The sequence below is a fragment of the Cetorhinus maximus genome, chromosome 6 (assembly GCF_964194155.1).
Source record: "Cetorhinus maximus chromosome 6, sCetMax3.hap1.1, whole genome shotgun sequence".
Lineage (NCBI taxonomy): Eukaryota > Metazoa > Chordata > Chondrichthyes > Lamniformes > Cetorhinidae > Cetorhinus > Cetorhinus maximus.
In genome coordinates this window covers 5,722,807-5,737,688 of record NC_135884.1, presented here as the reverse complement: position 1 = coordinate 5,737,688, position 14,882 = coordinate 5,722,807, and the positions used below count along the sequence as shown (strand labels likewise).

The 14,882-nt window shown below is 45.4% G+C and overlaps 1 protein-coding gene across 3 annotated transcripts in view; it reads left to right on the top strand.

Annotated features, from left to right (window-relative positions):
* The first annotated feature begins 1,219 nt into the window (after positions 1–1,219).
* Positions 1,220–14,882, top strand: part of podxl2 (podocalyxin-like 2) — a 59,316-nt gene continuing 45,653 nt past the window's right edge. For 2 of the 3 annotated variants that reach the window (XM_078543126.1, XM_078543127.1), the window contains exon 1: positions 1,333–1,439. In XM_078543126.1, the coding sequence (XP_078399252.1) occupies positions 1,406–1,439 (34 nt within the window). In that variant the 5' untranslated portion in view covers positions 1,333–1,405. Of the gene's footprint in view, positions 1,440–14,882 lie in introns of all 3 variants that reach the window. The other variant, XM_078543125.1, reaches the window with a different exon arrangement.

The following is a 14,882-nucleotide window of genomic DNA, read 5'->3' as shown; positions in this document are numbered from 1 at the left end:
CAGTCTGGACTTAATGCTTCAGGGCCATACTGAGAAGAGGTGAAAGCACTTGGATCTTTCTCTGTCAATGACCATTAAGGTTAAGGTAAGATTTAATAGTGATGTCTAAAGTTTTGAGGGGTTTTAAGAGAGTAAACAGGAGATACTGTTTCCAATGGTAGTTGAGGTGGGGGGAGGGGTGATGGTCAGTAACCAGTGCACACAGATCTAAACTGTGGAAAGAAGCCAGAGGGAGGGGAGGTGATGAAAGTATATTTTATGCTGCCAGTTGTTGTAATCTGAAATGTGCTGCCTGCAAGGATGGTGGAAGCAGATTCAATAATAACTTTCAGAAGAGAATTGGATATGTATCTGAAAGGGAAAAAATCTGCAGGGCGATGGGGAAAGGGCAGAGGAGTGGGTCCAATTGGATAGCTCCTTCTCAGGACCAGCACAGCCACGAGGGGTCGAATGGCCTCCTTCTGTGCACGTTTGAATCGTGTGACTTGCAGCTAAGGCTACACGACTTAGGATGTCTGAACTGAGTCAAACGCTGTTTGAATTGCATGGGGAGGAATTTTTGACTTTTGGGATTTTCTTTGGAAACCAGAAAATGCCAGGGTGATGATGATGATGATGATGTAAGAGTTCCCCTATGTACCAATGAAGCCTTGTCTTTTTTTTAGGGGGGGCGGATGGGGGTGTGGAGGAGGGGAGGAGGAATGAGACGTAGATGCGACAACTTTGAAAAGTTATTGCAAGCCAGGAAGCTGAACTCCACCCCAATTTTGCCTGTTACAGGCGGCACTTAGGACCCAGAAGAGAAAAAGGAACTTGACCGGGAGAACAGACACTGCGCAATCATCGGTGGATTTCTCTCCCTCCCTCTCTCTCTCTCTCTCTGCTTTTCTGTGTCCAGAATCCCGGAGATCAGCAATTCTGCAGAAGCCCGCAAACTCGCTGTGGAGGGGGCAGAAGAGGATAACTTATTGGCAATAGTTCATCAGCAGCAACAAACAGAGGGAAGAGAGAGAGAGAGAGAGAGACAAGGCGAAGAGGTGCTGGGGGGGGGAAGAGAGGGGGAGAGAGGGAGAGATGCATGTGTGAAATTAATTGCACCGTAAGTTTCATTCATCTCGTCTGCAATTGCCCTCCGGGAGCTGTCTGAGCGGCTGCGCGCCTGTGATTGATTGAAATATGTATTCATGCAATTTTTATGCGATTGTTCTCCCAGGGCAAGGACGACATTAGGGGCGAAGGGTACCAGACGTTCGGTGGCTGCTGTTTAACCCATTGCATTGAGGAACCTTATCGAGAAGCCTCCCATAGAGAGAGAGACAGAGAGAGACACATTCAGTCACAGGGAGGGAAAAGCAGCGAAGGGGGCGAAGAAAATTCACCCTTTCTCTCCCTCTCTCTCTCCACCATGAGCCTCGCACAGTATCTCCTTTGTCCATTGGGTGAGTGAAAGTATTTGATTTTTCTCTTTCTCTCTTCCCTTGTGGAGGGGAGGGAGATGGGGGTTTTGTTTGGAGACTGGGGGCGGGGGGAAGTTCTCAGGTTTTTTTGGGGGGGGGGTGGGAAAGAAGCATTGTTCAGGTGACTGTCAAATATTGCTGAGGATTATCTATTTGAAAAGGTTATTTAGCTGCTCCGGGGTTCAAGCCCTTTGGCGGGGGGGGGTGGGGGGGAGAGATGCTGCATGGAACGAATTCGCTGATTTATGAATGAAAAGGGCTTGCATTTACATAGCGCCTTTTACCACTCCACACAACGCCCCCAAAGCGCTTCGCAGCCAACGGAGTGCTTTTTTTTTTCCCCTGCTGTGGTGGGGCAGCTGATTTGCGCACAGCAAGATCCCACACGGCAGCCGTGTGGTACCCGAAGCCTATTATTGTTTAGTGATGTTGGTTGAGGGCGAGGGGGTAGATATTTGGGCCCGGCACACCCCGGGGAGCAGGGAGGACTCCTCTTCTTAATAGGGCTGCGGGATCCAGCAGACAGGGCAGGGGCCTCAGTTTAACGTCTCCCTCACCAAGACAGCATCGCCCTCCCTCAGTGCTGCGCTAAAGCATCAGCACAGAAGCTGCAGTCATGATACTTGACCTAAGCCCACCAATAGCTGCATTTCTACAGGGAAATTTGAACTGTGAGGTTAGATAAAGTCACTTGCAGGTAAATCAGTAAAACATTTGAAAGGCTTTATAAAGTCGTTTCATTTACTTATGGTGCACGGTTTAACTTATTGAGCGACCAACTAATAGTGATGGCGTGTTCAGTATGAGCAAGTTTTACTTGCTAAGCCTTGTCATTGGAGGGGAGGGGGTTCCTGTTTGAAGACTTGTTCCCCACGATTTCCCAGATGGGGAACTGCCCACTTCAATCGCGCCACCAGCACGGGCACTGCTAGGGTTAAAAATAAGCCAATGGGTGTTTGTTTAAACCTGTGCGTCTTATAGTCAAATAGGGAGTTGCCACTGTCACTGGGAATGGCGAGAGAGATGTTACTGGAGAGCACAGCGAGACGGAATAGCATTCAGTATGCAACGCATGTATAACCATGCCAAACTTGGGGGGGAAGGAAGATTTGCATTTTTATAGCACCTTTTGCGACCACTGGGCGAATCAAAGTGCTTTACAGACAATGAAGTACTTTTGTAGTGTGGGCACTGTCGTAATGTACGAAACGCGGCAGCCAATTGGCGCACAGCAAGTTCCCACAAACAGCAATGTGATAATGTGCGGATAATCTGATTTTGTGATGTTGACTGAGGGATAAATATTGGCTGAGGCACGAGGGATAACTCCCCTACTCTTTTTTTTTCAAAATGGTGCCGTGCAATTTTTTTATGTCCACCTGAGAGGGCAGCAAGCAAGGCCTCATCCAAAAGACAGCACCTTCTACAATGTAACAGTCCCTCAGTAGGGCACTCAAATGTCAGGCTTGATTTTTATACTCAAGCCCCAGGAACTGGACTTGAACCTAGAATTTTCCAACTTAGTAGCACATGTGATACCCACTGAGCCACGGCTGACCCTCCCGGGGAGCTTGAAGGAAAGGCTGGAGGTGCATGGTGCAGTCAGCCTGTCAAGAGCCTTGTTGTACATGTCCAGCTCCGGTGAAAGGTCATCACCCTGAAATGTTAACACTGCTTTCTCCACAGATGTTACCTGACCTGCTGAGGTCAACATTTCCAACATTTTCTGTTTTTTTTAATACCATATACATACCGGGTTTGTCAGCATTATTGTATGGTACCAGTTAACGCTCTCAGAAAGTTGTGGGTTTAAGCCCCATCCCCTGGACTTGAATATACGATCCAGCCTAGTATTCCCAGTTTAGCACTGAGTGAGTGCTGCAGTATCTGGTGCTGTCTTGCAGATGAGACATTGAACCCTTGATTCAGGTGGACGCAGAAGATTTATTTGAAGAAAAATGTGGGATATTTATAGCTTAACCTTGCCAGGTGAAATTGAATGCAGAGAAACTTGAAGTGCTACATTTTGGTGGGAAGAATGAGCAGGAGGCAAGGTGAACGAAACAATACCATTTTAAAGGAGGCGCAGGAACAGAGAGACCTTGGAGTGTATATACATAAACCTTTGAAGAAGCAGAAGAAATTGAGAAGGCTGTTAACAAAACATATAGGATTCTTACGTTTACTAATAAAATAATAGAGTCCAAAAACAAGGAAATCATGCTTAAATCTTTTGAAAACACTGGATTAGGCCTCAGCTGGAGTATTGCGTCCAATTCTGGGCACCACACTTTAGGAAGAGTGTCAAAGCCTTGGAGAAGGGATTTACTAGGATTATACCAGTGATGAGAGGCTTCAGTTACATGAGGAGACTGGAGAATTGGCATTTGTTCACATTAGACCAGAGAAGGTGAAGAGAAGATTTGAAAGAGGCGTTTGACATCGTGAATGGTTTTGACAGAGTAAATAAAATTGTTTCCAGTGGCCAAAGGGTCGACAACCTAAGGGAAACAGATTTAATGTGATTGGCAAAAGAGCCAGAGGTGACATGAGGGAACATGTTTTTACACAGTGAGTTGCATGGGGATCTTTTCTTATTCATTCATAGGATATCGGCATTGCTGGCTGGGCCAGCATTTATTGCCCATCCCTAATTGCCCTTGTGAAGGTGGTACTGAGTTGTTGTCTTGAGCCGCTGCAGTCCCTGTGGTGTAGGTGCACCCACAGTGCTGCCAGGGAGGGAGTCCCAGGATTTTGACCCAGCGACAGTGAAGGAACGGCCGATATATTTCCAAGTCAGGATGGCGAGTGGCTTGGAGGGGAACTTACAGGTGGTGGTGTTCCCATGCGTCTGCTGCCCTTGTCCTTCCAGATGGTAGCGGTCATGGGTTTGGAAGGTGCTGTCTAAGGAAGCTTGGTGAATTCTTGCAGTGCATCTTGTAAATAGTACACACCGCTGCTACTGTGCGTCGGTGGTGGAGGGAGTGAATGTTTGTGGATGGGGTGTCAATCAAGCAGGCTGCTTTGCCTTGGATGGTGTCAGGTTTCTTGAGTGTTGTAGAAGCTGCACTCATCCAGGCACATGGAGAGTATTCCATCACACTCCTGACTTGTGCCTTGTGACAGGCTTCGGGGAGTCAGGAGGTGAGTTACCTGCTGCAGGAGTCTAGCCTCTGACCTGCTCTTGTAGCCACAGTATTTATACGGCTAGTCCAGTCAGTTCCCAGTCAATGGTAACCCCCCCCAGGATGTTGATAGTGTGGGATTCAGCAATGGTAACACCAATGAATGTCATCTATTGTTGAAGATGTGCCAGACAATGACCTTGTGATGCAAATGTTACTTGTCACTTGTCAGCCCAATCCTGCATAATATCCAGGCTTTGCTACATTGGACACGCACTGCTTCAGTCCATTATTGCCAGAAAGGGCAGTGGAAGCAGATTTAATAGTAATTTCCAAATGTAAGTTGGATAAATACTTGAAGGGGAAAAAAATTTACAGGGCTCTGGGCAAAGAGCAGGGAGGAGGGAATAACTGAAGAGCCAGCAGAGACACAATGGGCTGAATGGCCTTCTGTGCTGTTCCATTCTATGATCCTAACCAGCATCACTAGAAAAAGCTTATCTGATCATTTACCTCAATATGTGTGGGAACTTGCTGTGGTACTGCATTTCTTACACTTTAATTTATTCTTTCATGGGATGTGGGTGTCACTGGCAAGGCTAGAATTTTAGCCCATCCCTAATTGCCCTTGAACTGAGTAGCTTGCTGGGTCGTTGCAGAGGGGCAGTTAAGAGTCAACCACATTGCTGTGGATCTGGAATCACATGTAGGCCAGACCGGGTAAGGATGGCAGATTTCCTTCTCTAAAGGACATTAGTGAAGCAAATGGTTTTTTTACAACCATCAATTTCAATGCTGAGACCAGCTTTCAATTCCAGATTTAAAAAAAAATTAAGAACTTGAATTTAAATTCAACCAACTGCATGTTGGGATTTGAACCCCTGTCCGTAGACTGTTAGCCGTGGGCCTCTGATTTACTAATCCTGTGACATCACCACTCCACGACCGTCTCCCCTTTCCATGTCTGTTACCGTAGTGAACTCACTTCCAACACTTCATTGGCTGTAAGAGGCTTGGAGACATCCTGAGGTTGTGAAAGGGGCTACATAAATACAAGTCCCTTCTTTCCCTATGAATTTGAGGATACGTAGAAATTCCATTCTATGGGACTCTGCCTGAAGGTAGGTCCTTGGCCCATTCTCTGCAGATGCTTTAGCCTGAGCCATTGTGCTTGGCAGATTTTGTAAGTGATGGTTTGCAATTGTCTTTTACTGTCAGGGACAGGGAAAGGAGACAGATCCCAAATTTATCACAACCTGAGCAGGGATTGAACCCATGGAGTTGGCATTATTCTGAACCACAGGCTAGTCATCTAAGCTAACCAGCCCACCCTCTAACTGCACATAGAGGTGTTTAAGTATTGTTGTGGAACATGATGCTTGGTAAACTCCTGGCAAATGTTATGTGAGGGAAGGCAAGTGGGATATAAGGTTGAAATAGTGTTCTAGGGTTTGTATGATGTTTGGAAACCAAGGAGAAACACTATGGGGCTTTTTTTTCATTCATGGGATGTGGGCATTGCTGGCTAGGCCAGCATTTATTGCCCATCCCTAATTGCCCTTGAGAAGGTGGTGGTGAGCTGCCTTCTTGAACCGCTGCAGTCCCTGTGGTGTAGGTACACCCACAGTGCTGTTAGGAAGGGAGTCCCAGGATTGTGACCCAGCAACAGTGAAGGAACGGTGATATATTTCCAAGTCAGGATGGTGAGTGGCTTGGAGGGGAACTTCCAGGTGGTGGTGTCCCCATCTATCTGCTGCTCTTGTCCTTCTAGATGGTAGAGGTTGTGGGTTTGGAAGGTGCTGCCTGAGGACCGCTGGTGAGTTCCTGAGAAGGTGAATTGGTTTTCAACCGAATCTACATTGTCTTTGCCTAGAGGAGAAGTCAGTTTGACGGTCTGGGGACTGTTACAGCATTCTGTTGTGATGTGGCAGCAGTGACTCAGTCACATTAGTGAGTAGCTTCCCAGAGCTTTCAGCCTTGTTGAATAAATTCATGGCTTGTCTTGAATCGGTCCAGCCATCTGTCACTTCAGGTGAACTCCGTGTCACAGCTCCTTTGCCAGGGTGACTCCCCTTTCTGGCAGGATTGGACCGGAGATGGGAACGTTCTCTGCTCGGGCTGCATTGACCCACGTTAGCGGAGCTTCTTCAACATCGGGATAGGCAGCCGTTCTCACCCTCTTCCTTGCTGGAGAGGATGCCTGCTTGTCGAACTGTTCAAGATGCTTGTCCCGTGTTTCATAGTGGTGGACAAATTCAATGGTGGAACCTTCTGCTCCTTTGCGATGTCCACTTTCTGCTTTGGTTTTCCACTTGCTATTTCAACTCCACCTTCTCTCCAATCGACAACACTTTTAACTTTCTCACAGGTTTAGCCACTTTCACAGGTTTTGCTTGTCCTTTCACGGGAGATCTTGATGTCAAACGATGGCTTGCCCAGCGCTCCATGATTTCACACTCTTGTATGGTCCAATTCCGCTCTGATTGGTCGACACGGTCATATGACAAGCTTAGACAAGTTAAGCTAGTCAGCGGTTACCGGTGCGGAATTTCAGCTTATTACAAGCATCACTCTATGGGATTTGCTTTTCTCCCGGCGAGAATGGTTGGTGACTTTGACATAACCGGAATTTCATGTCATTCGAGTTTGACTCATTGTGATTTCACTGTAATGCAGTTCAGTGCAGTGTATTGTAATTGCAACATAACCAATAGTGGGGATCTAGTTAACTGCGCGGTATAACAACCTGTGCAATAAACTTACCATTCAGTATAACGAGCAGTTTGGTACAACTAGCCAGGCAGTGTAATTAAGCATGAACTATAACAAACCTTGTAGTAGAACTGAAATATAAACAGAAAATTATGGAAATTCTCAGCAGGTCAGGCAGCATCTGTGAAATAGAGTTAACTTTCCAGGTCTATAATAAAGTTAGAAGTGTATCAGGTTTTAGGCAAGAGATAGGCCTTTATTGCAAGGGGGATAGACTATAAAAGTCTTGTTACAACTTACAGGTCACTGAGACCACACCTACGGTACTGTATATACTTTTGGTCTCCTGGCTTAAGAAGTGATATACTTGCATTGGAAGAAGTTCAGAGAAGGTTCACTAGGCTGATTCCTGGGATGAAGGGGTTTGTCTTACGAGGAAAGGTTGAGCAGGTTGGGCCTAGACCTATTGGATTTTAAGAGGATGAGAGGTGATCTTATTGAAACATGTAAGATTCTGAGGGGGCTTGACAGGGGGAGGGAATCTAGAATTAGAGGGCACTGTTTTAAAATAAGGGGTTTCCTATTTAAGACAGAGAAGAGAAGGAATTTCGTTTCTTGGAGGGTTGTTAGTCTTTGGAATTCTCTTTCCCAGCATGCTGTGGAGTCTCCGTCATTAGATATACTATAGGTTGCGTTAGGTAGATTTTTGATTAACAAGGGAGCCGAGGGTTATGGGGGACAGACTGGAAAGTGGAGTTAAGGTCACAATCGGGTCAGCCATGATATTATTGAATGGTGGAGCAGGCTTGATGGGCCAAATGGCCTTACGTTCTTAAGATCTTTCAAAAAACCAACTCGGTTAGTCCCACCCCCTGGCTCTTTACCCAAATCCCAGAATTTTTTCCCCTTTAAGTGTTTATCCAATTCCCTTTAGGAAACTACTATTGAATCTGTATCCGCCACCCTATCAGGCAGTGCATTCTAAATCCTAACCACTTGTTGCGTTAAAAAAGGGCCCTTGCCTTAAACCTGTGCCTCTGGCTATCAAATCATCTGCCATTGGAAATCATTTCTCTTTATTTATCCTGTCTAAACCCATCATGATTTTAAACACAAATTGAAACACACTTGACAGAGGGTTGTCGTTCAGTCATAGCACCGTTATGGCACAGAAGGAGGCCATTCAGCCCATCGAATCGATGTCGACTTTCTGCAGAGCAACCTAATCAAGCCCAATCCACCGCTCTATCCTGGTGGCTTTGCAGGTTTATTTTCCTCAAGTTTCCATCCAATTTTCCCACCATCCTCGTAGACAGCGAGTTCCAAGGTCATTGCCGCCTGCTCTTCCTCACATCCCACCCTGCATCTCCCACTCAAAACTTTAAACCTGTGCCCCGCTAATCCTTGTGCCATCAGCTCATGGAAACAGCTTTTCTTTGATTACCTTATCTAAACCTGTCATAATCTTATACAACCCCCCCCCCACCCCCCCCCACCCCCCCACCCCCCCACCCCCCGAGGAGAAAGAGCAGCCCCAGCTTCTCCAATCCAACCCTGTCTGGGGAAGTACATGGAAACGGGTCTGACTACAGCTTCAGTGGTGTATTAACCAAAGAGGCTGGGTTTTGTTGCACCTGTTTCAGTAAAATGACCAGGGCTTTGATGGCTATTGATCCAGCCCCTGCCGTAGATGTCTGGGTCAAGGCTAACTTGGAAAGTCTTGCGATGCAGCCGGTCCCTCTGCAGCGGGATCGCTGATGAATTTAAAGCCGCATTATCCAGGAAATGGAATTTTTTGACAGTTCGGTTTTTTTTTTAAGAATCAGCTGATCAAAGGTGAATGATGTAGATGGATGTATCTGTAAATGTATCCATGAAGCTGTCAGATTGTCACTAAAGACCCAACTGCTCATGTGTACTGGCCATGTCCTAAATTGGCTTTATTTTGGACAAAAACTTTTAGATCACTCTCACCCATTTTCAGTAGCAACATTGAACCTTCTCCTATTACAGCACTCTTTGGAGTGGAACAAAAATCCAGACTGATGCACTTGCTTTTTCAACCTTATTGGCCGGACGCATTATTCTGTTAAACTGGGAACAGTCTGCCCTGCTTTCTTTTACTAATAGGATACGTGATCTTACGCAGAATCTTAAACTTCAAAAAATAAAGTACACGATAAGATGGATTTTATGTAACTTGGCAACCTTTCTTAGATTACTTTGAGGAACTACAGATCTCTACTTTCCTATAACTGACCCTAATTAGGTTGTATGTGTTATATCAGGTGAAACCACATCTGACCTATGATTGTTGTTGATTTCCTTATTATTTATTTTTTGGGGCATGGGGGAGGGTTTTTTTTTTCCCCCTCTCTTTCCTTTCTCTTCTTCTTTCTCCTACTTCTCTTTTCCTTTCTTTCTCTTTCTCTCCCAGAGGTAAGTGTATTGAATTATTGCTGTACTGTAAGCTTTCTTTTTTGGTATGGTTGCCCATTATGACTGTTGTTAATTTTTTTTTAAATTAAAGAATTAATTTTTAAAAAACCCCCGACTGGTGCCCTATCCTCCTTACCCGCCCTCGGCCAAATGTGACTCCAGCGATACACCAAAGTCATCGCCTCTTAACAGATCTCTGAATTGGACTGTCAAGCCCACTCCATTGTGTGAAAATCACCACAAAGAATAATAAGGAAATTACCGGATGGGTCACTTGGCTGCGCCCTAGGCATCGAATTAGGACGTAATATTATCTGACCGTTATCTCATTGCTGTTTATGGGATCTTGCTGTGTGCAAATGCCTAAAGTTCAAAAAGTACCTTCACTGGCCATAAAGCTTTTTTAGATATTCTCAGGTTGCGAAAGGCACTATTGAAATGCAAATCTTTTCAGTCCGAATTAATGGTGCATTTCCCCATTCAGTCATGGGTGGGGGGGGGAAGCAAAATATTACCTTCGCCCTCCCCATAAAAATAATTAAAATAGCAGATCATTTATTTCTGATTTGGGTCATTTAATGGACGCGGCCCACTTTGCTGTGTAGAGTCCTGCCGCTTTCGCCAAGAACCTTCCAGAAGAGCCGAGTTTTGATGAATCCATTATCCACAGGCTGCGATCCTCAAATGCAGCAGAGTCATTGATGTCGATCATGCACTTGGCTGCTGCTGGTTGTTGTGAAAACGTGTGACAGATCCGGTCGGAGTTGGAGTGCATTATTGGAAGCTGAAGCGACTGGCCCCTTATTGACTGGTTCGCTGAGAGGAGCAATGTATTTTACCAGGGAGGGGTAATACAGTCACTCTGACCCAGACCTACAATCTTCTGAGTGGAAGAATAAGTCGAAACTCGTGTAGCAGCTTTTATCCCCTCCTCACCCCAAGTTCCTCTCCCCTTTCCTCATGTTAAGCTTCATTGGCTGTAAAGCACATTGAGACACACGCAGAGGATGTGAAAAATGCTGTACAAACGCGAGTTTTTCTCTCTCTCTCTTTCTCACACCGTCGCCTTTTCTTTTTCTCTCTTTTCCTTCCTCTTTCCCTCCTGCTTGCTTTCTTTCTCTCACTCTCCCTTTCTCTCTTGCTCTCTCTTTTTTCTGTCTCTCTTTCTCTCCCTTTATTCTCTTCCTATCTCTCTTTCCCTTCTGCTTTCTTTCTCTCTCTCTCTACTTTCTACTTACTCCTTTCTCTCTCTCTGTCTCTCCAAAAGTCACTGATTCTAGCTGGGGGTTAGGTCCACAGGGACACTGGCCATGGGGATTGAAGCTACCTGGAGGAGGCCACCGGTAAGCTCTGCAAACTCTCCACAGACCAAGCAGCGAACCTGGGATGTTGCTGATCCGTGTGCCTGAATTCTGCCCTGTTTGATGTAATTTCTTGTTGAGCAGCCTGGAGAATGTGCTAGCTTTTTTTATTTTAAAACCAGAATAAGTGACCTACAGATTGAAACACAGTTTCCAATAAAGCTGATTAAAACTTGACTTCTGCTGTTAAACGTGGTGTACAAGGAATGCTTTGCAACTTTGAGCTTGTGGTGATTTTGAGACAATTTCCCGGACAGGATAGGGAGACAGTGCGAAGAACTATAGGCTACACCAAGAAAGGTCACAGAGCAGAAGAATGTGGTGGTGCGTGAGAAGATTTCAGTACTTCTCTGCTCCGTGTCAGAGAGTTCAGTGGGTGTTTGCAACTCAACCCATTTGTGGTATTATCTCGCTTCTCAACGTAACCAAGTAACAGGGAAGAAGCAATGGATTGTGTTCCCCCCCCGCGCACTCCTTGATAGGATGGAGAAAGTGGAGGGCCTATTCTGCTGGTGAACAATACACAGTCCTATCACATCAATGGTTTCCATTCAGAGCTGGAGTTGTGGGGAATCTGAGATGTGGTAAAAGAGTCGCTCTCCAATGCTGGCATGGATGCGATGTTTCCAAAACAGTCTGGAATACGCTGCCATTTCTGCTGTTGCATAGCCCAGGACTTGTACATCCCTGGTCAGCTTGCTTCTCTTTCCGCAAGTTGTCTTTGTTGCACAGCAATTAGGCGTGAGCCATGGCTCAGTGGGTAACACTCTCTCCTCTGAGGCCAGAAGGTTATGAATTCAAGCCCCACTCCAGAAGCATGAATATAAAAATTGATGCTGACACTTCCTGTGCAGTACTAGGGGAATGCTGCACGATCAGAGGTGCCATCTTTTGGTTGAGATGTTAAACTGAGGGCCTCCCTGCGCTTTCTGGTGGCTGCGAAAGATCCCATAGCACTAATATGAAGCAGGGGAGTTTTCTCCGGTGCCCAGACCAATATTTATCCCGACTAGAACAGACTCTCTGATTATTATCACTTTGCTCCTTGTGGGATCGTGCTGTGCACTAATTGGCTGCCAGATTTTCCCATGGCCTGAATTTTCCAGTCGGTGATTTGGGGGCGGGGCCCGCTCGCCGACGGGAAAATGACGTCGGGAGGAACCCCCGACACTATCCCGGTCCGTTTAATTTTCTTAGGAAGGTGGGCGGACAGCGAAATCAGCTGTCCGCCCGCCGACCTGTCAATGGCCAATTAAGGCCATTGACAGGATAACTAAGATAGTTAAAGGCCCTGCCCGTCCAACCTTAAGGCTGGCGGGCAGGCCAGGAGCCCCGGCGGGCAATAGAAAAAAGCATAAAACCTCATCCACTGGTGGGATGAGGTTTCATGTCCGCTTTAAAAACATTTAATAAATTTTATGTGATATTTATTAACATGTCCCATCTCGTATGACATTGTCACATGAGGGGGACATGTTAATAATTTTTTTATTTTTCTATTTTTTAAGTTTGTAAAACTTTCACTGATCTCCCTGAGAGAGCACTTAGTCTCAGGGAGCAGAGCGTGAAAGAGCGCACTCTGACTGATGGGGAATCCCTCCCCCCCTGCACAGGAAGTGCATAGCACTTCCCGTTGGGCAGACTGCTGGGTGGGCCTTATTTGGCCCGCCCACTTAAAATGGCGGCAGGGCCCGTTTCGGAGGCGGAGTTCGGCTGCCCGCCCGCCGCCGAGCCGGTGGGGCCCACCCGCCAACCTAGGGCAAAATTCTGCTCCATGTTACAACAACAGCTTATAAGGTCTTTAACATAATGAAAGCACCCAAGGCGTCTAAATGGGGCGTTGCAAGGCAAAATTAGATGCCGAACCTTATAAAGCGATATTAGGACAGTTTACCAAAAACTCGGTCAAAGAGGTAGGTTTTAAGGAACATCTTAAAGGAGAGGAGGGGTAGAAAGGTGAGATGTTTGCGGAGGGAATTTCAGAGCTTAGGGGCTAGGTAGCTGAAGGCACAGCCACCAATGGTGACTGATTAAAATCTCAATGAAAGAGGATGGAGATCTCGAGGTTGTGGAATAGGTTACAGAGATTGGGAGGGATAAGGCCTTGGAGGAGTTTGGAATCAACGATGAGAATTTTAAAATCGAAGTGTTGCTTGACTGGGAGCCAATGCAGGTTAGCGAGCACGGGGGTGATAGTTGAATAGAACTTGGTATGGGGACCTCAAGTTTACAAAGAATAGATTGTGGGAGGCTGGCCAAAGAGTGGCTTAGACTAGTCAAGTCTAGTGCTAACAAAGGCATGGTTGAGGCATGACTAACAACAGTGACTTCAAAAAATAATTTATTGGCTGCAAAGTACTTTGGAGTGTCCTGAGGCCATGAAAAGTGCTTTAAATATGCAAGTCCCTTTTTTTACATAGAACCTACAGCACAGAAACAAGCCATTGGGCCCAAAAAGGCACAAACAGAGGTAAATGGGTATGATCTAATTGCCATTATGGAAACATGGCTGCAGCGTAACCAAGACTGAGAACTGAATATTCAAGGATATTCGACATTTAGGAAGGACAGACAAAAAGGAAAAGGAGGTGGTGTTGCGCTGATAATAAAGGATGGAATCAGTGCATTAGTAAGGGAGGATCTCAGACTGGAAGAACAATGTGTGGAATCTGTTTAGGTGGAGCTAAGAGACACCGAGGGGCAGCAAACATTTGTAGGAGTTGTTTATAAGCAACCAAACTGTAGTGGTAATGTGGGGGATGGTATTAATCGGGAGATTAATGAAGCACGTAACATGGGTGATAAAGTAATCATGGGTGACTTCACTTTGTTTATTGACTGGGTAAACTTAATGAGCACTAATGCTGTGGAGGGCGAGTTTCTGGAGTGTGTTAGGAATGGTTTTCTAGAGCAGTATGTTGAGGAACTGACTAGAGAACAGATTATTTTAGATCGAGAATTATGTAATGAAAAAGGGCTAATTAATCTTGTAAAAGAACCTTTAGGAATGAGTGACCATAATATGATAGAATTTTACATGATGTTTGAAAGTGAGGTAGTTCAATCTGAAGCCAGGGTGTTAAATTTGAACAAAGGAAATTATGAAGGTATGAGGGGAAAACTGGCTGAGGTAGACTGGGAAAATACATTAAAAGGTATGACAGTGCACAGGGCAATAGATAGTCTTTAAAGAATTATTACATAGTTTACAGCAATTATACATTCCTTTAAGGCACAAAAATCCAAAAAGATAAGTCAGTCAACCGTGGCTGTCAAAGGATGTTAAGGATTGTATAAGATTAAAAGAAAAGGCTTATAAAGTTGCCAGAAATAGTAGTAACCCCAGGGACTGGGAGCATTTTAGAATGCAGCAAAGGAGGGCCAGGAAACTGATAAAGAAAGGGAGAATAGAATATGAATGTAAACTCGCAAAAAACAAAAACAGACTGTATAAGTTTCAATAGGTATGTAAAAAGGAAATGTTTGGTTAAGACAAACGTGGGTCCATTACAGGCAGAGTCAGGAGAATTTACAATGGGGAATAGAGAAATGGCAGAGAAGCTCAATGATTACTTTGTGTCTGTCCTCAGAGGAAGATACAAGAAATCTCCCAGAATTAGAGATCCAAGTGACTAGGGAGAATGAGGAATTGAAGGAAATCAGTATTAGTAAGGAGGTTGTATTAGAGAAATTAATGGGACTGAAGGTCGATAAGTCCCCAGGTCCTGATATTCTACATCCCAGAATGTTGAAAGAGGTTGCTATGGAGATAGTGGATGCATTGGTGT